The sequence below is a fragment of the Strix aluco genome, chromosome 22, assembly GCF_031877795.1.
Source record: "Strix aluco isolate bStrAlu1 chromosome 22, bStrAlu1.hap1, whole genome shotgun sequence".
NCBI classification, from domain to species: domain Eukaryota; kingdom Metazoa; phylum Chordata; class Aves; order Strigiformes; family Strigidae; genus Strix; species Strix aluco.
In genome coordinates this window covers 2,805,124-2,828,190 of record NC_133952.1, presented here as the reverse complement: position 1 = coordinate 2,828,190, position 23,067 = coordinate 2,805,124, and the positions used below count along the sequence as shown (strand labels likewise).

The 23,067-nt window shown below is 48.0% G+C and overlaps 1 protein-coding gene across 8 annotated transcripts in view; it reads right to left on the bottom strand.

Moving 5' to 3' along the window:
* Positions 1–23,067, bottom strand: part of LOC141933635 (uncharacterized) — a 56,123-nt gene that overhangs the window by 18,533 nt on the left and 14,523 nt on the right. For 2 of the 8 annotated variants that reach the window (XR_012626157.1, XR_012626158.1), the window contains exons 3-8: positions 22,276–22,331; positions 13,995–14,069; positions 12,656–12,705; positions 11,018–11,071; positions 6,731–6,881; positions 2,683–2,765 (exon numbers count right to left, since the gene is read on the bottom strand). Coding sequence is in view for 3 of the 8 variants with exons in the window: in XM_074848452.1 (XP_074704553.1) it covers positions 2,683–2,765; positions 6,731–6,881; positions 11,018–11,071; positions 12,656–12,705; positions 13,995–14,069; positions 20,635–20,821 (600 nt within the window). In the remaining 5 variants the exon portion in view is untranslated. Of the gene's footprint in view, positions 1–2,682; positions 2,766–6,730; positions 6,882–7,863; positions 8,005–11,017; positions 11,072–12,655; positions 12,706–13,994; positions 14,070–20,634; positions 21,169–22,275; positions 22,332–23,067 lie in introns of those variants that run through there. The other 6 variants (XR_012626156.1, XM_074848452.1, XR_012626159.1 and 3 more) reach the window with 5 other exon arrangements.

The following is a 23,067-nucleotide window of genomic DNA, read 5'->3' as shown; positions in this document are numbered from 1 at the left end:
CAGATGGAAGCAGAACTTGTACCCATCAAAAGCCTGTTAAGGTGGTCAGCCCAGAGGGAACGAAGCTTCAGACCAGCCTTAATGCACAGACTCGCACAGGCTGTTTGCACCCCGTCACAGCAAGCTGTGCGTCCATCACGCGATGCCTCCGTGCTGGTTTACCGGGCAGAGCAGCTGACGTGACAGCTACTGCCGGCTGGGCTTGGGGAACACGTTTGAATCCTTGGCAAATGAACATCTTCTCTAGAATGCAAATTACTCCTCTAAACTTTCACCTGCCAGAAGGAAGCAAGATCAACAACAGGGTACTCCGTGCAGATCCACCCTGCAATGAAGAACTGCAGTGCTGATACAGAAGCTGGGAGCCTGCGCGGGCGTCTGCTCCGACATACGGCACCTCGCCCCACTGAAGGCAAACGCAATCCCCTTCACCTTGTGATGTGAAACACTGATTAGACATGACAAAGGACCGATCAGAAAACTGAACAGAAAACTTTTAACACTAGGTTCATTGTCAAAAAGATCCAAAGTATTTTCTGAAGTCGTTGGGACCAACCACTGCCACTTCTGTCACAAAGAGCAGTCAGACAGATGGCTGGAGCACAACTTCCTTACACGACTGTCTAGTACGTTCAGCGCAGGGAGCTGAGCCGTGTCTCCCACACCCAGGGCAAATCCTTTTACTCTTGCTCACTCTTAATTTTGGCAAGAAACAACAGTGAGCTGCTTCTTGCAAACTACTTTTTCCACTGGCCACGACACTGAAGGGGCCAAAAGTTAAGACTAGCAGCACAAAAGCTGCCACCGCGTTTTCCAGTCTGCAAGCACTTGACTTTGTAGCCTCAGCCATCTCCAGCCAAGTTTTTTTTAAATTCTGTTACAGCATGCGCTAGCTCGCACACTTGAACTGCTACTTCCTTTCTCCAATGCAGCACAGTTGGTTAAAGAGCATTACTCTTCTGCTGAAGAGTAATCCAGGACTGGTCCTACATGGTGTGCCAGCTGCAAACGCACTCAGCATTGACCCAGCAAGACAAAAGGAGAAATACATAATGACTGAGCACCTTTGATCAACTGAGACCGACCCAAGCTGTCAGTGGCAGAGCCTGTATGATGGGAGCTGACTGGGTCTCAGTGTTGCCTGAGAGCAAGCTACAGAGCAGTGCCTTTGGCAGCTGCTTTGAAAGTTTAGTCAGGAGGCCTAAAAATGATGGCTGAGACACATTTTGATAGCAGGAGGTGTGAATATAGGCTTGCTGGGGCACTGGAGGAGCTTGTAATCACAGGCTGTTTCAATCCTAGTATGGGTGTGCTGGACTGACCCCTACAGAGACTAGAAGCCTTTGTTTAGTTTCCAGTAGGCACACTGCAGGCCGTGCCGCGGAGCAGGGTGAAAAAGCAGCTCAGTGTAAGTCACGATTATAAAGGCAGGCAAGTCAAATACACTGAGAGGCCACCTGAGACTCCTCAAACCCCATCTGACACGGGCCAAAGAGCTGTCAAATGACAGCTGCCTGCAGTGTCAGTAACCCGGGTTTCCTGCCTGGAGCAACCAGTTGTCTGTGGAGTCTGCAATGCCCTAGAGCCACTTAACAGCTGCTATTTTGCAGGGCAGATCAGGCCAGAACTCAAGAGCCATCTTGTAGAAGTCAAACCCCACTACCCCCTGCACCTCCAGTTCAAGTTCAGGGGAAGAATCACTTGTCAACAGCACCTAACCACAACTAGCTCCTTGCTTCTGAGCTTATCCTATAATCCAAGGGAGTGCTTGAGAGAAGGCTGTTAATTAACAACAGAAAAGACTAAAGCAACGTGACTTTTAAAGTATATTTACAAAGCTGCTTGTGTCTTGACTCACTACAAGGGCCTCAGACAAACACTGCAGAGACATGAAGTCCTCCCACTTCTCCCAGCCTACCCCGCTTTCTCCCTTCTCCCGAGGCATCTGGGAGCTCCCAGCTTCAGCTGGGTGAGCAGAATTCTGTGAGGTCAGGACTTCCAGAGTGCTGAAGAGGCTCACACCATCTCCATAGCACGAGCACAACACCATATAAACATAACTTTTTTTTCCCCTGCAGAAAAATGTTTTTCTGCCTCTCTAGTCTTAAGCCAACACCACTTGCACGTCTGCCCTGGCCTCCAAAAGCATCACATTCCAACACTTATTACTGAACATTAACTTCTACTTTACATAGCTCTTTCCAATTTTTTTATATGCCTCCCTCTCTACTAAGGCTTCCCAGGGAGATGCAGAAGGGAACCTTTTTGCCAGGGTTGTTGAGTGTCTGTAGTCTCAGCAAGCTGGGCAAGGCACCTCTGCATTGCTATTTCTCTTGGCAATTAATTTTATAGGCATGAACAGAGACAATTCATTTAGGGTGGAAGTATTTGAGATGTGGGTAAGTGACAGGAGGCATTCCAGGGTTGGGAATATGCTGGTTCATGCTCACTTGAACCGCAGTGACTTGTGTAGCATACCTGTATTTTCAGCTACTGGGACAGAATCCAGGCTGGAGAATTTTACTTGTACAGAATGTTTACACCTACCAGCACTGTTTCAGGCAACTCACCCCACTGGAATACAGTTGATAACTAGATTTATTATTTAGAGAATATTTGATGGTGCACCCAGACCCCAGTGAAAGATTGTCCCATGTGGCCACAAACAACCCCCTGTTGTACCTGGGCATTAAGCAGCTGAGAGTGAACTTCCTGGTGGGCCTTCCGAAGCAGCTTGCTCTCTTCTCTGAGTTTAAAGACTGTATCTGCAAGAGAAGAAGAAATTTGCTTAAGAAAGTTATTTTCGCAAGTGTGGTATCTCTCTTCCTTACCATAAATTCTTCTTGACCTCATAGATCTCCCCAAGCCCAGGAATTACAGCAAAGCACCGACTCGGGACTAGCCAAACACACTGACAAACTAAATCATCATTCCTTTCAGCACTCAGGAGTCCTGCCCATCCAAGGAACTTCCTCCGTTTTTTTTCCCCTTCCTCTTTTTGCCAAGAAAGGTTGGACTAGGTGGTCCTTGAGGTCCCTTTCAACCTGGTATTCTGTATTTCTCCTCTCCAGAGTCTCTCTGCTAACTATTGCTATCAGGGTCAGGCTCTCACTGTGCTTGCTATCAGAATAAGATATTTGATTCTTCATTTCCCTGACCCACTGCAGCTGAATAGCAGGGAAAGCAGCGAGCAGTGGTAACTGGGAGGTTGAGAAACAGCTACAAGAGAGGTCTGTCAGGTCTCCTGAATCCACACAGATCACTCCTACTGCACAAACAAGTACATAAAAACCCCACAACCCACTTAGGGAAAGCAATCATAGGACAACTAGGTCCTCAGGCACATTTATTCCTATGCTGTTAAGTAGCAAGCTTGTGCCTTGCAGCCCCCAGGCTGGGCTCCTTCCAAGCAATTTGAACACTCTTAAGTACTTCAGTTACAAGACACACAATGCACTTACGTTTCACTGCCTTGAATATAATTGTGTATCCTCCGATCAAAACAAAGACTGTGTCAAAAAAATGTCAGTCTTAGTTTGGATAAGGCTCTCAAAATATGACTAGAACCGCATGTACTGGGATTTCTCTGCAGACATAGTTGCACCTGCCAGGACAAGGATGGGAGTGTTTCCTGTAACAGGATGGTCACTTTGCTGTAGGCTGAATTGCATGCGAGATTTCAGCTCAAGACTATAGATATTTCTGATTACAGTGGTATATCTGTTTTTAGAACATTCAGCTCTGGGACAGAACATTTTGCCATTGAGGTTGGGTGTTCTTGCCTTGAAGTGAAGGTTAACATCAAACAGAAAAAAAAGGTTCTGTCGTTCCTGCAGCCAGAAGGAAATACAGAATTACGTCCTGTGGGACCACAGCTAGAACAGCTTTAACTGAGTTACCTTGTGTGCACACAGTGCTGAAAGCACACGCTGCTGTGGGTGTTGGCCTGGAGCAGTGAATAAGGGGTGTGTTTTGAGGCAGCTAGTCCGGGCTAGATAACAGCTACTGCTAAAACCTCTGGCTACAAAACAGACATTCCCCCAGGCCTTCGAGAGAACCAAAGGCATCTCAAGAGTGGGAAGACATGTCCAAAAGAATCCTGCAGTTTCACTGAGCCAATACCTCAGTAACATCCAGGTCTTCAAAGCTTATTCAGAACCTGGAAATCAAAACCTTCATGCCATTGTATGTCCTTCCTCTACCACCAGCATGGCAGACATGAGATCCTGGTCCCAATGGCCTCATCAGGAGTTTTACCACTAGTGTCAACAGGAAGAAAGTTTCAGCTGTTAACTACAGCGTCCTTATCTCCAACAGAAGCTCAAAGATCAAAACTATCCGTCTGCCTTCAAAGCAGACTATGCCAATGTGTGATGAGAAAAAAAAAAAGGAAGAGTACAGAATTAGCGTGGGGGAGCACAGGAGAGAACAGGCTGTGCTGGGGGTGTGAAATGCAGCATAAATAGACTGCAGTTCCTATAAAGTAAAGGAGAAAATAGTTCATAATGCAGCAGGAAAGGGCCTGGAGTAGAGGGAGGCAGCAAACAGAATTAAACAGGCCCTGGTCAACAAGACCAGGAGGGTTCAGCTACCTGAGCATATACTCATAAACCCATTAACCAGCATTCAAAAACCACTTCCAGAAGCAGGGATTTTCAGGAACAGGGCATGAGATACCCCAAGAGCACCACAACCGTTGGGTCACATGGCACAGCTGCATCATCCCCAGATCCCAGCATCTTCTGCACGTAGAGAGCTGTATCACCAACCCGAGAGCTGCCCCAAGGCTGTAAAGCACCTAAAGGACCACCAAGAGGAGCTACCAAACCCAGCTCCACCCGTGAAGGCAATCCCCCTTACTTCCCAGTGGGCTTCTGCTTTCCCCCAGCATCCCTGGGGCGAGGGGTTCATTTTTGCAGTTGAATTTAGCAAAAATCCCCCTGTTCCCTTTTAACAGCCCTGAGCAATGCCCACTGCTCAGATACCGCTTCTGTTCTCTACTATACTCCCTGACAGAGCACATCTTCCAACACATGTCTCCTGAGGGCACATTATCTATAGAAAGTACTGGTGCAACATAAGGAAAGAAAATGAGGCATTAGCAATGCTACTAGCTCCCTGCCTTTGCCAACTCTCATGAGACTGTCTTGCTCTTTTGTATGGCACAGTTGCCAATACTTCAGGGAAGATTTACTAGCCAGCTTGGAGCTTAAAGCACAGGAGAGAGGTGGCACCAAGTGAGCAGTAACCTGGGAAGATGGACAGAGAATAGTAATATCTCAGCCTTAAGCCAACCTTCCTGGCTAGCTTCCCTCTCTGAATTGTTTTTCTGATTATTATTCTCCTTCCACTGACAGAATTTGTTTTCTTACTTCATTGGGGGCTGCCTATTTCAAGAAGGGAGACAACCAAGTATTTAGGTTTCGCTTGCTCGTGCTCAATTCCCCCCCTTCTAACCCAGAAGTGCTCATCAGATACTAGGGCTTTGTTGATCAGCGGAAAAAAACAAACAAAACATCAGCAGATTTCACTCTCCCAGACCTAATCTAAGTAAGAACAGATGTGAACCTTAAAACCCCCACAATCTAATTAAACAGCAGACTAAATAGAAACTACTCTTTAGGAATTGAAGGGATCAGCATGCTCTGCAATACTTGCACTATTAAACACATTTTATAGACCTACACCATTAATTACAAAAAGTATGTTTAATTTGCTCCCAAGCTTAAATGTTAGAATTTACAGGATTCTAGTAGTATAGACACTGATTTCCATCATCAAAAGTGTACAGAGAAGTGGAAAATGTACATTGAAATGGGATACCCAAATGTCACAATGTTTTATCTCTGCCACAAAAGCATCTCTGCTAACTTACACTGACCCACCAGAGAAAGGACAGGGTAAGGCAGTATCATCTGATGGATGAGCCCGTTGTTTCTGCCCCAGCCTACTGCAGAACCACAGGCCTGTACCTCTACCTTAGCCTCACGCCTTTTACTTTTGGATCGTCTTATCCACTCTGAGCGTGACCGCCCTGGGACACGGACTGTTTCACAGTCTGAATATGACCAGCATCTAGCACAGTAATTTATCATCGTACCTGGCTCTACACAAATAAGTAGCAGCTGCAGTAAGAGTAAGCAGCCAGCAAAAGTCAAGTAGGCTTTTAATATAAACACCATGAAAGTGCTGGTGTTGACAGAAGCCAGGGATGCCCCACACAGTATAACACTGCGGGGGTCTCTGACCCCCAGAGAACTCGAAGTAATGTTAAACCCAAGGTCATATAAAAAAAGGAAGCTCCTCTCCTCTGTGACCCTACACTGACCAGCAATCGCAGCCTGATCAGTGTGTCTGCCAGCCCAAGCAGCCAGAGGCTTTTGTGGTGTGTATTTCCACACAAAAACACCACCTGTGAACCCCAGTGGCTTCCCTCGCATGGGGAAGCTGCTCGAGAGCCTGCTCTGCATCTCTCACCTCCCCTCAGTGCAACCCCAGGGCACTGGGCCAGTTCCAATGCTGCCCTTGTTCCTGCACCACCACCTTGAGGTAGGACAAACCTCAGTGGAGGTTTAGGGCTAAGGCACTGCACACTCACAGTCATACCAGAGTGTTCCTGCAGTATCTGCAGACCTTTTGGGGGCCTGTAAAAGAAACACTGTCCTTTCCTGAACTCAGTTCTTCAGTCCTTTCTCTGCCTGGTATTTTTTCAACTTTCCATCACACTCACCCTGCAAGTTTGTGACTTCACTGTCCTTCTCCTGCTGCAGCTGGGCATATTTCTGGCTATGAGACTCCAGTGTCTTACGATGTTCCAGCTTCAAGCTGTTGTGCTGCAGCTGCAGGTCAATCAGCTGCTTCTTGACATCTTCATGCTGGTTCTGAATATGAAAAGAAGTGACAAAGAGTCAGTACAAGGAGAAGAAGAGTAATTTAGCTATTGCCAAGTGCTACTCGAGTGCCTCTGTTTAATAAGTTGCTTGGGGAGGCAGAAGATATGTTCGTTCCTCCAAGAAGGTAGCTAGAAATCCCAGCTACAATAAAATATTCTTTGTGTTCAGTGGTTCAGGAAGGATGCGAAATGCCAATTAAACTCTGCTTTGTGAAGCAGTTTGGGAGGTCTCCTTGGAAGCCACTAAATTGGAAGCAGAATGTGGTCCACACCTGCCTGAAAAAAAAGAGACGGAGACTCTGGGACACAGCCAAGAACTACTCCTACCCCTTCCCACCTTCCCTGCACACCCTGCTCTGCAAGAGCAATGCAGACTCTATAGTATTTGCTGTTATCAACCCAAACACCTGTGGAACACTGCACAAATCCAAGGTCCTCTCCAGAGTCCCAGACACACTGATGGACAAGCGTTAGCTGCAAGGACAGTTTCTGTGGTGCACAGGACATCATTCTGCACACTGCATTACAGGAGTGGTTCACCTTTAATTAGGGCTAAGGTCTAATTCCCACCGCCCTTCTGTGTGTGCGTATTGCTGGTCACTTAGGACACAGAACACCTGAACACTCAGGTTGTCCCCTCTGCCTGGTTTGCATCCCAACAGCCTGGCTGTTCTCCCACCCGCCACTCCAAGCTGCTAGAACAGGAGGGAGACCTTTTGCAAGGACACCTCATCCTCTCACACAGTGAGACTGGAGAGTGCCCACATTCCCCACAGTAACGTGGGGCTCACAGGTGTAAAACACCAGGACAACACTCTCACAAGACCACAGACTATTTCAAGCAGGCCAAGAATTCATCAGATAGAAGTGAGTTGACCAACTGTTCTCTTCTGCCCTCCCCTCTTGCACAGCCCAAGAACAAAAACATATTGAGACATCCTTTTGCTCAGACCCACTGAACCAGAATTCACCTCCTTTTTTGTTCCCATGGTAACCTACAGAGTCCTTCCACATTCAGTTTGTCAACACCAATTATGTATGCAGATTGATTGGCTCACAGGTGAACCCTGGCCCTTCCACACAATAGCTCCTCAGGACTCAGGCAGCAATTTCAGTCAGCCTTCCTGTAAAAAACACATCTTTTTTTAAAAAACCCCAAACCTCTAAATGCTATCGATGATTGCATTTATCCCCAGTAAAACAAAGCATCTGTGGCCCAGGCATTCTCCCCTGAAGCAATTATCCTACACTAAAAGGAGAGAAATAACTGTGCTCCAAAAATACATGCAATGCAGAGGAAAAGCTACCGGTGTGGAGGGGTCCCAGAGACAGAACAAAGAAGAGAGACAAGGATGTCAGGTTGATCAGATCACAAGATCAGGAGGGAAAATAAAGAGAATGAAAGATTCCTGCTTTGGCTTTCAAAGCCATTAGGTACTTACAGTTCTCATCAGAGCTACCGCCAGGAAGCACTGCAGAGGAACCGCATCCCTAAAATCATTTTGATACTAAACACCTCAGAAGCCACAAACATCAAGTGAGAATTGGTTTTAACAAGAAACTCTAAGCAATTCAAGGATTTTTAAGTCCTCATCAGCTCAGGTCAATTCATTTCTAGCCCATATTCTGTCTGGCAGGTGATGTGCATAATGCCTGTCCAGACTGCTCAGAGTCAGGAAGGGAGGGAGTATTCATCCTTTGATAGCAGCAGGAAGCTAAAGAGAGAGATAAGTGCCTTGACCAAGGTCACACAAAGCACCTGAGGCCCAGTCTGGCTCATTAAGGACACAGAGCATCCTCACTCTCAGCTGGTTTCTTCTGCAACCAATGTATGCAGACTTTAGGAGGAATCTAAAGATGCTGTTTTATTGTAGGTGCAGGACAGGAAGTCTGGAACATGCTACATGTGATTATTTTTCAGAGAAGCAACTTAACTAAGCAGAGCATTCTTGACCCAGTCAGTTCTAGCAAAGCTACGTATGCTGAAAGCCCCGAGGAAGCCAGGAACCTCTCATGCCCAGAGCTGCCTATCTGACTGTAACATCATTCCCTTCTCTACCTCACAGATAGGCTGTTTCACTCAGTTAAGCAGAAACTGCAAGACACAGCACATGAGGGTTGTGCAAATCATGTACAAATGCAGCTGGGGGTAAGGGAATACAGAGAGACCATGCTGTCATGACACTTCACTCTCTCTCCTTGCCCATCATGCCCAACACTGCAATCTGGGGAAATCATATCATTCAGAAAGTGAGCTAATCTTTCAAAAAATCAGGAGTCCTTCAGCTCAGCTGCATGAATTCAGGCCAGCAAGTCCTTTCATCCCACCTTCCCTTTGCTGTGCAGACAACACGTAGTACCCAAGATGCATCAGCTATGCAGTGGCTCTACCTGAGGTCTCTGGGGAAATGGGTGGGCAGGGGGCAGGCAAAAAGAAAGAAGAAAATAAGAGTATCTCAAAAACATGTATTTCTGCCACGATTTAGGAAGCAGCTTTGTAGATAGCATTGTATAAAATGGAATCACAGTAACTGGATGCTTACCCACAAGCAAAGGAAGGACACGCCTCACAGCAAGTTTCCAGCTTCCAGAAGTTTCAGGAAGTCCATGTCAAAAATCTTTTGTTTAAAGCCACCCACCTGCTTGCCTGCCTATTCCAGCGAATGCCAGGATGCATTCTGCAGAATGACGTTAACAATAAATTTTATTCTCCGCTCAAGAGGATGAAAGGAATTGTAAGACGAAGCCTGGCCCCAGCAGGAATCCAGACACAGGCAACTACTGCAGCTGCTATTTTTGGACAAAGTCAAGCCCCTTGCCCCTTGGAGTCTGGTGTGCCAGCTGCAGATGTTCATCAGACACAGCTCACCAATACAGGTCAGAACGACAGCAGCGGCCAGAAACAGCAAAGCCAAGTATCCTGATGTGGCTTCATGGAAGTCTTGGTCATATTTGGGACCTGCAGCTTAAGAGAGTGCATTGCTTCTGTTCAGATTTACATGTCTACTTCCTAGGTAGCGATATCACTGGCAGCAATCTTCCTCCTGAGGAAGCTAATACCATAGGGAATTATTTTTTTTTGCCTGTGCTCCAGTAACAGAAGTGTTACTCACAGTCTCATAACTAGCTAGAAGTTGAGCTGAATACTGCTTTTTGCAGAGTGGTGCGGGATGAAATCTACCACACTGCAGTCCCTGGCCTGTCTTTCAGCAGCTGTAAGTGTAGTTTAAAAAAGAAAATAGATGATTTTTCCACCAACACCACCCCCCCAATAAAAGAAAACAAGAGAAAGGGAGCCAGGATGAAATGCTCTCACTGTCCCCTTGAGACAAGCAAACCAGAGCGTTCTGCTCAGACTGCAGTTGCTATGAAGAGGAACGTTACCATTGCAAAGTGTTCCCAGAATCCGCAGTGCTGGATAATACCCAAGAGACAGAACTGTACTTCCCCTTTCCCTAAGTTTGAGTCCAAAAGCCAGGCAGCTGGAGGTCCAGCTCTGCTCAGGAAACGCAACCCAGCGGTGTGAAGGATTGCTGGAACCTAGCCCTCTTTCTACATCCCAGAATTAAATTACCATTTCACTGCCAACGCTCTAACTAAAAACATTTAAAACCTGCCATCACCAGCCATGGTTGCATTGCTCTAACAAAAGGAAACTTTATCATCAAGATATGCTTCAGGTAGAGCATGTGATAAGCTATAAAATGCTATAAGCTGCCCCTCTCTGAGCCTCTCACAGACTGGAATACATTGTACTAGCCCAATGGGCAAGCTACAATGAATAGACCCATTTTCACACTAAGAGACCCAGCAAAGAACATGCTGAACAACAGAACTCCTGTGCGATAAACTGCACAAAGACTATGATGGAAACGAGGTATAGGTGAAGGCTGTAATCTGATACAAAGCCCAACAGAATAAGCAGGAAACTCCCATGAACCTGAATAGTCAGGAAGGAATGTAGCTCAACACCACTGCGTGGTCTCTTCCCTCTGTGCTGGCACTAGCTCCAGGAAACCCTCAGTCTCTCTTGGGCATCTCTGGTAAGCGAAAGCACCGACTCTCCTTCCAGGGAGCATTCTTTAACGCGCAGCAGATGAACGTGAAACCAGACTCCTCCCTTACCTTCAGTATCTTGTGCTGGGAACTGAGGGCCCCGTATCTGTTCATAGAATCTTGCTGGAAAGAAAAAACATTCAACAGTGCCATTAGATCCTAGAAAAACCCGAGGCAGGGAGAACCACACAGGAGCACCTGCCCAGCCACCAGTTCCCCGCTGCCCCCTCGCACATGCAGGCACGCACGTGGTGACGGGGAACAAGCCCGCCAAGGTGACCAGCAGAACATCCACCTTTCAAAACCACCTAGCCACTGGCTAATTAACTGCACTCTCTAGATTTGCATTCAGAGTAGTTTTCCCCAGTCTTCAGCTCTTTATCTAGGACAGGCCCAGCACTGGAAGAGCTTTGCACAGTAACCCCCTCCCCCCCCCAAGCAGGCTGAGCGCTCTTTGCAGCAGCTGAGGGGGAGGCAGACAGCACCAGAGCTAAGGCTTTTGCCCACACACAAAAATTGCACCATTTAACAAAAAATTGATTGCTAAGCAATTGAGTAAGCCTAAAGCAAACTCCTGTAACTAGGTACAGCTATCAAACTAAGCTCAACTGACATAAACCAGCAGCAGGGAGGGATTTACATGTGCCCAGAGAGGGGTCTGTACCAGTATAACAGACCTGCTATGCCTGGCTAAGGGTCACGTTTTCCCCTTTGTCCCCAGGGTACCACTCTTCACTGCACCACCAGCATCTCACCACAGGCGTGGAAGCCACCAGCCACCCGTGCTCCGAGGCTACGTCCCCACAGCAGTGGTGGCACCCGAGAAGGAACACGCTGCAGCTTTTCCCATCACACACAGTTTTACAAACATCCATTAGGATCTGTGTTTGAGTAGCTTAAAGCAGCATGGCTGAGACACTTAAGCAGTACCATGGAAGTGCAAACTAACCACCATGCTGAGATTTCCACTACAACCCACAATTTCACTTATAAATACTCAATATGGTATGAATATTACCAACAAATGAGCACAAATTGCAAGGGAGCTGCCCAGCCATTAGAGTATTCAGATATTCACCCATGAGTTTCTTTCTTTAACAGGATGACATTCAGATGAGCAAGCTAAAAGCAATTCCTATTCTCCAGCCTCTCATCAACAGATACTCTGAGAAAGGAATAAAACCAGCCTTATAACTTCAAGTGAATGGGATAGACTGTAACCCAGGGATGCGTTTCTTCCTAACACTCCCTGCCGACTGAGAAGTCCCCAGGCTAGTGGAAATCATCTGACAATCCCTGGAGACAGAAAACAATGGATATGATTTCCCCAACACCACCATGACCTTTCTTCTCCACATTCCCTGTGGTGTGCCTTGCATTCAGTTTCCCCAGGACTCTTCTGTACCATGGAACAGCCATTCTCTGTTCAGACTGCAGCCCAAAAGCTGACAATCATCTGCTCTGCTACCACACATGGGAGAACAGGCAGAATCGCTCTAAGCATAACACAGGCTTTCCCAAAGAGGAAGTAAATCCTCACACACCAACAGCCTTGCAGGGTGGAGTCAGCCAAAGTTCACCTTGTACCATACACATTCGCAGCCTTTCATGCCTTCCAGACAGCAGCACTGGCCTCACGACTGCGGTGGTACTAGAAAAATCTTCACCATTATCACACACATACTCTGAGGAACAAACCATACCTACCTTCTCCTTGTTGAGAGCTTCCTGAGCTTCTAACTTATACACTAAAAAATCTAGAAATGGAAGAAGAGAAGACAATTTAATGAGCTAGAATTTAGCAAGGATCTGGTTTATATTTTGGGGAGGGGAGGGAAGAAGGAAACCAGCCCCTTGCTGAGCAAATGGCTGCAACTGAACAAGCTGGAATGCAGATGCTGCTAGGAGACTCCACTCAATGCCCTCAGAAAGATGGTATTTCCCAGGAGAGCTGTCCACCCATCTAGACTGGCCCAAATGTCCTTCCTTCCCATTCTACAGGCAAGTGCATTGGTGACTTCCTAGTTCAGCACACAAACAGTTCCATTTTGATGTCACTGAACCAATGTAAGGATTTGGGATGCTCTGAAATGAGAGACGACTCTGGAAAAAGAGAAATCAAAGCTTCTGTGAGACCAAAAGGAACTCATCTGCTGATCTCATCTGTGCCACACCTTCTTACAATGGGAAGGGCCCATGACAAGATAACATTTATTAGGATGCTTCATTTTCCAGTCAATCCTGACCAAACAAATGGAAGGAGGCAGAAATGCACCTTCTCCCTTAGCTATGTAGCCACATAGCTCCAGCCAAACCTGGATGCCGTATGTCAGTGTTTCCAGAAACACAGTGCATGTAGGAGTAAGGAGTAGTGATGTTACTCCACATAGCAGTTTTGAAGATAAAAACCAAGCTATTAAGTTGCCAACAACAATCAGGTGCAAAGGGGTCTGACATCCAAACACACTACTCCAATGAAAGATACAGGAGCTAATCTGTTCGCTTTCTACCTCCTCTTGTATTTCATGGTCTGAAAATACCCTGCATGTGTTTATCTACTTCTGTACATCAACTTTAAAGAATTTAACAGTCTGTATTGTCTACGTATTATGGAGTCCAGTGATGCTAATATTATTAAGCACTTGTAGAGCTCAGCATCTCCAGATCAGTTTTCTAAGAAAGTTTACGTATTTCCAAGAAAAAAAAACATGTTCTAGTGCCAGGTTTAATTATCACTTAAAGTGCTCAAACACCACGTCATGGGTACTGTTACTCACAGATTAGACCGAGGACATATGTAGGAATATGAGAGAACAGAGCCCACCTCCCAGCAGCTTTTGCCCACGGGCAATGGACAAGTCAGTTAACTATCAGTTAACTATTCTCCATGAACAAACCAGGGATGAGTCTCACCTGGGGGGTGTTCAGTAACATCCACACATGGCCCTGAAGGCAGAAAACTCTTTGGGTACAACACACACATCTCCCCACAGGACAGCTGGAGGGGTGGCTGGCCAGGGCTGTGCCACCAACGCAAGAGTCTCACCTTCCTTCGTCTTCTTGTGCTCCCCTCGCTCCTTCTGCAAGGATCGTTCTAGCCGGGATCTGTGCTCATACACAACTAGGGAAGCAGAAAGAGGCAGAGCGTGAGATAAACCCTGAAATTTCATCCCACATATTCTTTTCCCCAAAACAGGTCTCTCTCAGGTCAGGTGACCAGGGGCACATGGGGACCTCAAATGCTGCCGTGGACGGGGCCAGCAAGTGCCCAGGAGAGCAGACTGGAGCAAAAGAACCTTGCCTGTTTTGAATGGCCTGCATCACTCTGGGTTTCTAGGCTTAAGCACACAGTAGTTCACATGTAAAATCCAGACCAAGCAAATCAACAGTCCTGAAATGCATGCAGATACCTGATGTCCTGAACAATGAAAGGGTCAGGCCCAGCTACAACCTGTTTGCACTTCTTTGTAAAATGTAAGCAGATAAGGTCTGGACCAGGGTGGGGACAGTTGGACTAGAGACAATGGATATTCCTGATATAACACACCCATCTGTCATCCTGTGAGTATCTGCACTCAGGTTTTGCTTTGGAGTCAAAGCTGCCAAGCCCAAGAGCTGTCTTTAGTAGCCAGTGGCTAAACGGTGTATTTGCAGGCCAAGTCCACTACCAGGCTTGAGACAGCCAGAGCCTTCCAGGTCATCTGTTCTGTAAAGGCATCAGCAGCAGAGATATCTTCCCCCCTTCCACAACCATTAACTGGCTCTCAGGCCACTCTGGAAAAGTGAGCCAAGCAGCTCCCTCTCCCATTACACACAAAAGAGCATCTGTACTCTGCACAGGAGCCGAGGAGGGAGAGGGATGAGGCTGCTTCGTACAGCAGCCACATGACAAATGAAAGTGCCAGAGAAGCTTGCTGATGGATGGTGATTTTAATCTGCTCTGATGTCTGAATGCTAACCAAGAGCTTTCCCTGAGTCACAGCACTCAGCCGCAACAGGCTCCTCCATCCCCTCTGCGCAGAGACTGCCACCATGCCTGAATGGCACCGGGCAGGGACAATAAAATAAACTTGCCTCCAGAGTGACTCCAGGCAGTGACTTTTCCTGTATTGAAATCAAGGGCTCAAGCAGGACAAGACAGACAAGTTGGCTTTTCCTGGACTATGCTGGTTTTAGACACTGCAGGTACAAGGACTGTGTTTAAACTATGCCAGCCTGGGCTCATCATGTACCAAGCTCAGTCCCACCCCAGGTTGAGGAGCCATTCCCCAGGCATTCACAGCCACGCTGTCTCCCCTGACCCACCTAACTCCCTCTGTCACTTCTGATCTCCCTCAGGGAGCAGCAAGGGCCAGTGTCCTAGGTCAGGAATTGTTATTGTCACCAGTCACGTGATCTCCTTCCTTCTCTTTGTTACCTTCCCTAGTTAACAAAGACAGACATCCCAATGGTGATGATGCTTCCCCAGGGCTGCGCCACTTCATTAATAATTTCCCCTGAAGTAAGGAAACTACCATATTCTCCAAACCATTACAGCGAAAATATTTGTTTTCAATCTGGAGGGATTTTTCCCCGGTTGACCACATTGGTAAGCAGCAAGCCCATCACTGCAGCTGTCCAAGTATCTACTTCATGACAGCTTTATTTTTAGAAACACTTTTCCTAACAGACTACTCTGATGTCACCCTGAGTGAGTGCTTCCCCAGCCCAGCTAAGCACACAAGAGGCTGGGGGTGCTCCTTCACTACAGCCTAAAAAGCCTTGTTCAATGAAATTGTCATCTTAAGAACATCAGCCACTTCCCAAAAATACTTGTGAACTCTGGACACTCATGTTTCTGCCACAAGCATCTCATTTTCCTGCAGTTTTATCTAGCAGAGCACCCGAGGACAAGTCTTTGATGTGATGGGAGCCTCACACCAGCAGTGAAGAGTCACGGCTGCTGGGACTGTTAGGGATGCCCAGCAATTCACAGGCCTTACCGTGCCCACAGGAGGCAAGTTGAACAGCTACAGCCTCACTCAAAAAAGCACAGGACCAGGCAAGTAAATAACTGTTTTGTGTAGAAAAGGGCTGCTTAGATCACCCCAAGCTACCAGGTACTATTGATCTCACATAGTAAATGGGAGACCAAAGCACAGGAAAGCATCTACAGCAATAGCTTTGTGCTAACACCCATAACCACAAATCCTGGTGTGAGCATCACTGAGCACATGAGTCTTCAGGAACAGCTCCGTGTCATAGGCTGTTTATTCAGAAATTTAGGATACAAAATCTGGCTCTCCTGACACTTTTTTTGTAAAATAAGCTGAATTAACCTCCAGTGACCAGCAAAAAAAAAAAAAAGTTGTAATCTCTCCTGCCATTTCTCCACGTCTCCAGAGCCCAGAAAAGGTGGATTCAGCCTTACACAAAGCAGCAAATAGGCGCTGCATAAATTAGTCCCTCTACCCATCTGTGGTGGAATACAGCAACAACTTAGCAGACCAAGATGGCACTGCATAGCTTCAGAGGACAGGAAGCCAGGAAGTCTTTAACAATTTGCAATTACAAAAGAGAATGGAGGGTGGTCAGTGTCTAAATCCAGGCTGGAATTCAGCCAGAACTCAGCACTAAAGCACTGTCACCTGCTGCCAAATGAGCTAAAATGCAGAACTTGAACTGCTGAAACAATGAAATCCCCTGCAGTGCCTTGCCCTTGGGAAAGAAGAACAGGTCAGCCCTTCCACAGACATTTTAAAAGACCACAGAAAACAGGGTGGTTGTGTGAAGGGGTTGCCTCATATACCCCGGAGTGCTAAGATAAACATCTGCCAGGAAGAGTTTAAGAGATCCTAAAGGGAGAGCAATTCCAGTCTTGCCAACAGTCCCAGGTTTTACTCTCCTTCTGTTCAAGTGGTTTCATTTTACCCCTGCCCAGGAAAGCCCCGGGTGCATGCTAGCTCCCTGCTTTCACAGAGCAAGGCAACAGAGGTGTCAGATTTGCTGCTCTGGTTCTGCTAAAACTACTCATGGTGCATAGTTCGTTAGGCCATTTCTATGCCAACAGCACATACTGCGGGAAGAGTTGTCACTCTGCCCATGGCTCACAGCTCCAAGCAGCTCTCAGCACACAGAGATCAACACTAACTTCCAGACTGCACTGTGCTCCTTTCCCTCTCATAGCTAATCATCCAGAAAAAGCTTTTTTTTCCCTCTGTTGCTGTCCTTGTTAGGGGCATCAAATACTCCTGCCAGTCTCCATCCAGTCACCTCACAACTAATCACCCATGGCACCAGTCACTCGGGCTCAAGAATCATCCAGAGGAAGGGACAAGGAGAGCAGAATGAAAGCCAGACTCACCATGCCAGAGAGATGGCAAAGGAGAGACAGACTGGATAAAAAGACACCCAATGGTGAGGCCAGGAGTGCTGCACTCTTGCTCAGCCACAGTGCAATGGCAGCCTCCTGTGAGAGAGAAAATCCCTCCACCCCAGACATGAGTCTGATGTGCTGTTGTCAGGTGACACCAGGAATGTCAGACAAAAGTGGATGGCACTATAAACGCACCCTTCCCTCCTGTTTGTTCAAAGAGTGCTGTTTCTTAGTGAACTGACCAAAATAAAATCTCTTTAACTGCACTCAGAGCATCCAGGCAGCAGCATGCGCATACATACATAGGCACACACCTATGGAAAAGTGGGAGGTGGCAAAGCAGCGCTTCAGTTAAAGCCACCTGCTACGTAACTCAGCACAGCATCAGTGTGGGGTGGGGGCTGAGACAGAACAGATTCACCCGAAGTGCACATCAGGTCACTGCTGGCCAGGCTGTGTCTCTAATCCCCTCTGAGCCTCGTGGCAGCACCAGAGTCCCCCAGATCACAGCCCTAAGGGAGAGCCCAGTATTCGGCAAGGTGTCTCCACGCACTTTCAGACACACCTCCAACCCCACCCAGCAGAAACAGGAGAGATGGAGGGGCAGAAAAGCCAAGATTTTCCTTCTGGATTCCATCTGGACCACAGTACGAAAAGAAGGTCTACCGGGTCACAGCAAACAGCTACATCTGCACGCTGCAGCAAGAGCTGATGGAACAAGGGGTGCTAACCACCAGGAAAGAGGTTGGACAGGCTCACACACAAAACACCTCCCTTTCTTCTTCTCACACAATGTGTTTTACCCTACAGCAAAGTCAGCAGCTGCTTTGCTCTTATTTTAAGAGTAGATGAGATCCACTTCCCTGCATGCAGCCAGTAGAAGACAGCACATGGGACGGGCAGTGCTGGTTTCAAGACAGCTTTGCTCCCTCCTCCACATGCTTTCCTCTTCCCTCTCAGCTCTTGGCCCAGCACTACACTTTCAAGCTTTATTTACAGAGGCTACCAGAAGCACTAACCATATATTGTGCTCAGATATAAGAAGGGTAGGAAATACTTGATAGCTGAGACACCTGAAGCACTAGCCAGTACTGAATTCCACCTCAGAATAACACGTCCTCTTTTTGTAGGGCTGGAAAGACAGGAATCAGATGCAGAAGACACAAGTCGGACAAGGGGCAGGGATAGGGCCCAGAGCCCTGACTCCCCACTCTCCAGGACCCAAGCATGGCAGGGAGCCACGCTGCAGGACGACAGCACAAGAGCCCTGGCTGTATGTGCAAGATACCTCTGCACTTCTAGACGTCCACGAACATGGCTCCTATCAGCCAGTCGCTAGGCTTCTCCCACCAGCCAAATCCAAAAAGAAGCTTTGCCTTTGTTAAAATTGTTGGACAAGTAAGTGTCTTCTCAAAATAAAAAGGGTCTCCATGGCAACAACTGTATTTAGGAATGGGAGGGCTGACAGAGGGTTAGAAACCCCAGCAACAGGCTATGGCTCTGCCATTATATATTTGGGTGGAAAAACTATTATGAGCCTGTCTCAGTTGTTTGCCTCAGTCTGCTGTTCCCAAAACTGGGGCTCCCTGAGGCTACCACTGTCATCTTATTCTCTGAAGAACCAGCCCCTCTCTAAAGGAAGCAAGAGATGCTGACACATCAGAAAGGAATGTGGGCTAACTTCTGCCCTGCTGATCCTTGCATCTCAGAAACAAGCTGCAGGTGGAAATCGCTGTGCCTGGGACTGTGCAACACATCAGGAGCTGTAGCTGTTTGACTGCCTTGTGATAGAGAAAGAAGAAATGGAAACAAAATGTAAAATAATAGCAGTGAATCTATACACACACTAGATCAATTCACAAGATTGATTGGGTTTTTTAGAGCGTGTTTCTTTGAGACACAAACAAACACAACCCCACACTCTGCTTTCCCAGTTTACAGGTAGAAATACACAGCCCTGAGCACAAGAAGCACATGCACAATGTTACATTTGCATCACAACACTGCACCCAAAACCACCAGAAAATATTTAACCCCAAAAGGCACATATGTTGAGTCACAGATCTGCAGAATTCCCCAGCAATACAGGCTATAGAAATAATGTCACTGCATATGTCAACAGAGGTCATAATGGATACCCCGTAGTTGATTTTAGCCAGAGGAAGAGCTCTCAATCTAAACACTATAATCTAAAACCACTTGTTAGAAGAAAAAGTGTTCAATGAACCTCTTGACCTTGAGTCACTAGGACCACAAGTAAACAATATTTTGTCCACATAAAATTCATTCTGTGGGCACTCCACAACCCACCCATCCTTCAGCACTACACACACTACTGCTGGCTACCAGAGAGTGGACTCCCACCAAACCTCTCTACAAGGAGCTCAGCAAATCCCTCTAGAGACTCCAAATCTAGTGTCAGGTGTGGAAACATAGCTTTGGCAGAGGCAGTAAGGCTAGAATGATAGACTAGACAAAGAAAATAAGAGTTCAGCAATGGAGTAACATGTGTCCTCAGCCTTCCCTACAGAGATCTCTCCACGGGCTAAAATGTCATTCTCCCACAGTTAGACATTTATGTAAGGAAGACAAACGGGGCGGGGGGGGGGAATATACATATCACGCATGCCTTCTGGTCTTCTGGCAGCTCTTGCCAGAGGAACCAAACCCTGGTCAGCAGGCTCAGAAATGCCAGTTCTTCCTCCCTCTTCCTGCTTTTTAGGGGAGCTCTGTGCTGCAGCATCAATCAGCCCCAAACAAGCCAGCAAGACTTCTCTAGTCCCAGATCAATCTCTTGAGAAGATGATAGATTTGTTTTCTTGCCAAGGCGATGGGCAGTAGATGGGATGACAACAAACTTTCCTAAAGGACCCCTTGCCTCTCTATTCCCTTTCTGGACAGATGCTGCTGCGGGCTCGAGCGTGGAGCCACATCTCAGAATCTGCTCAACCAGCCTCTGTTTACATTTTTCCTGCTTTACATGTAGAGTGACATAGGATGAGTCTTTACAGCCAAAGGGAACTAAAGGGAGAAAAAGTGGAATAAACGTGACGCAGCTGAACTCACCAATCCAGCACACACTCCCCTACCCTCGCTCCTGCGAGCACCACTTCAGATTCAAGGCTACTCTAATTCTAGACAGCAAAGGGGGGGGGGGAAGGAAACAGGCGACAACATCTTCGTAGAGCTCTTTAAAGCCAAAAGCCGCACGTTGCTCCCCAAAGGCACCCTGCTTGTCGCTGGGCTGGGCGACAAAAGCACCGGGAGGTAACGTTGGGAGAGAGGGAAGTCCAGTGAGCGTGTGTGCACACCCAGGGAGCAGGTCACTCACCTTGGAGCTGGGCAGACAGCGCTTCCTGCTGCTGCTTGTATTTCTGGGCCAGGGCTTCAGCGTTCCGCACCTTTTGCTGCAAGTGGTTGTACATGAAAACTCCCGAGCCCAAACATGCTACAGTCACCAGGCAAAACCCGGTCTGCAGAAGCCCCTTCTGCCTCCTCGAACACATGCCGGTACCCATGATGGGGCCGAAGCAAAACGGGTGTAGCGCTGCCTCTCCGCCGTCGCTAAAGCATCTGATTCTTTCTGCCCGACAAGCCCCTTTCCTCCGCAAATTCGCAGAATCCCTCTGCAAGATGCGGTCGAAGTGTCGCCTTCGCTCCTTTCCAGCCCTCAGAGAAGGGGAAAACGCTCCAGGAACGTTTTATTCCTCATGGCCCCCCCCGGAGGGAAGCGCAGCGCAGCACCCGGGTCCGGGGGGAGCAGCCGGGGTGCCGGCAGACGCATCCTTCGGCTCCAAACCGCTCCGGGGGACCGGCCCGGGGGCCTGGGCGGAGGGCAGCGGGGAGGAGGAGGAGGAGGAGGAAGAGGAGGAGGAGGAAAACTTTTGCTTCCCATGTGCTGCAGTGGAGGGGGGGGTGGGCGGGGAGGGGGGGGGTACCGCCGCCTTTGGCTCTTCCCACCTCCCCACTCCAGAGCACCAACCGGAAAAAATAACCCGTCGGGAGGAGAAGCCCCTTCTGCCCCCTCCCCGCCGCGCTCCCAGAGGAAACGGCGGCCCCGGGGCCGGGAGAGGGGCCAGGAAACCGGCGGCGGCATCCGGGCGGCGGCGGAGAGTCCGCCCTCCGCGGCGGGAGGGGCCGGGGGGTGGGAGACCCCCCCCCCGGGGGGAGCGGCTGGGGGTATGGGGGTGCCTCTCAGGTCAGCCTTCTCCGCTGACCCTGTCTGGGTGCTGTAGCCAAGTACAGGCGGCATCACTATGGTCCGTCCATCCGTGTGTCCCGTCCCCCCCCCCCCCCCCCCCCCCAGATTTGAGCCATCTCCCATGTTTATTTTCCCCTCTGCTAAAGGAGTGACAAACCCACAGTCCCCCTGCGGGCACCTGTTGCTGGCAGGAAGCTGATGAGGGACACCTGCATTAATTAACAAGGAGGGCATCTTCAAATGGTTTCTTTAAAACCTCAAGGTTTTTCAGAGTGGTGTTTTCTTCTTGGGAAAGCGTGAGCTGATGAAGACATGAGGGCAGCACAAAGAGAAGACTGTAAGATGAGTTAAGCTATTTCAAGGTTTTCTAGGTAGCTTAGTCTCTCCAAAGAGCTGCCCTTAACATGGGCTGTTCTTTTCTGGCAGAGCCCAGCTTGTTTTATCCGGGTGTGTGATGCACAGCTGTATTGGCAACAAGCTGAACAGGAAAGAACAGCCCTGCTTCCCCATCCCTGGAAACGCTCGTGGTCAGGCTGGATGGGGCTCTGAGCAGCCTGATCTAGTTGAAGATTGTAGTAGGGTTGGACTAGGTGACCTTTAAAGGTCCTTTCCAACCCAAACTGTTCTATGATTCTATACTTTGTGGGACAGACAAAGCTTCCTGGAGCCTTGCCCATGTTCTGAGCTTAAATCTACTGTTGAAGACCCCCAGGTTGATAATGAATCTTGCCTGCACCAACAGCCTGACTGTCAGGTTGGCTTATCTCTTACCTGAGCTCACAAGGATACTTCCCCCGGAATTCTGCCAAGTTCTGTATTTCAGGCACCTGGGGAATAAGCAACAATCATAACAATTAATTCTTCAGCAGCAATTCCCCTCCAAGAATCATGCACGGTTTTGTAAATGTTAATCAAATGAGCTTTATGGTACTGCTGGGAAGTAGTTGAATGGCATTCCTATATCCCTCATCTGCAGATGGGAAAACTGAGGCACAGCATTCCTGTAAGGTTATGATATATCCAAAGTAACCAAGTTTTTTATGGTGTTTTTTCCCCAGCATCTTAAATGCATTTGCTCTGTTGTTTGAGGTGTCTGCCAGAACAAGGGTGAGACTCAGCCTACTGGAAATCAGGTGATTTGGCTAACTGTCCTGGCCCTGGGTACAGCTTCCAGAAAACGTTATATACTTTCCCTGATGATTTAACTGATTATTCCAGACTTACTGCTTAGCTCTGTCTGGAACCAGAATAGCAGTGATCTGATGCTTCATGCAGCCTAAGTCAGCCATGGACCATTTGTGTGTAGGTCCAGGGACAATCTTGTTGCTGATTCACATATCCTCAGTTCAAGAGACACTTCGCCTACACTCCATAAACGGTGTGCATCAGCCAGCCTTACTGTCCAACTGTTTCTTTACATAAATGTCCTGGGGGGTTGTTGGATGCTTCAGCATCTCTTCAGGCTGTTTGTCGGGAGCTGGAATGTCTTTTGTCTGCATCTTGAGGACTGAGGAGGCAGCCTGTGGGATGAGGGATTTGAGTCTCAGTTTTGCCTCTATTCAG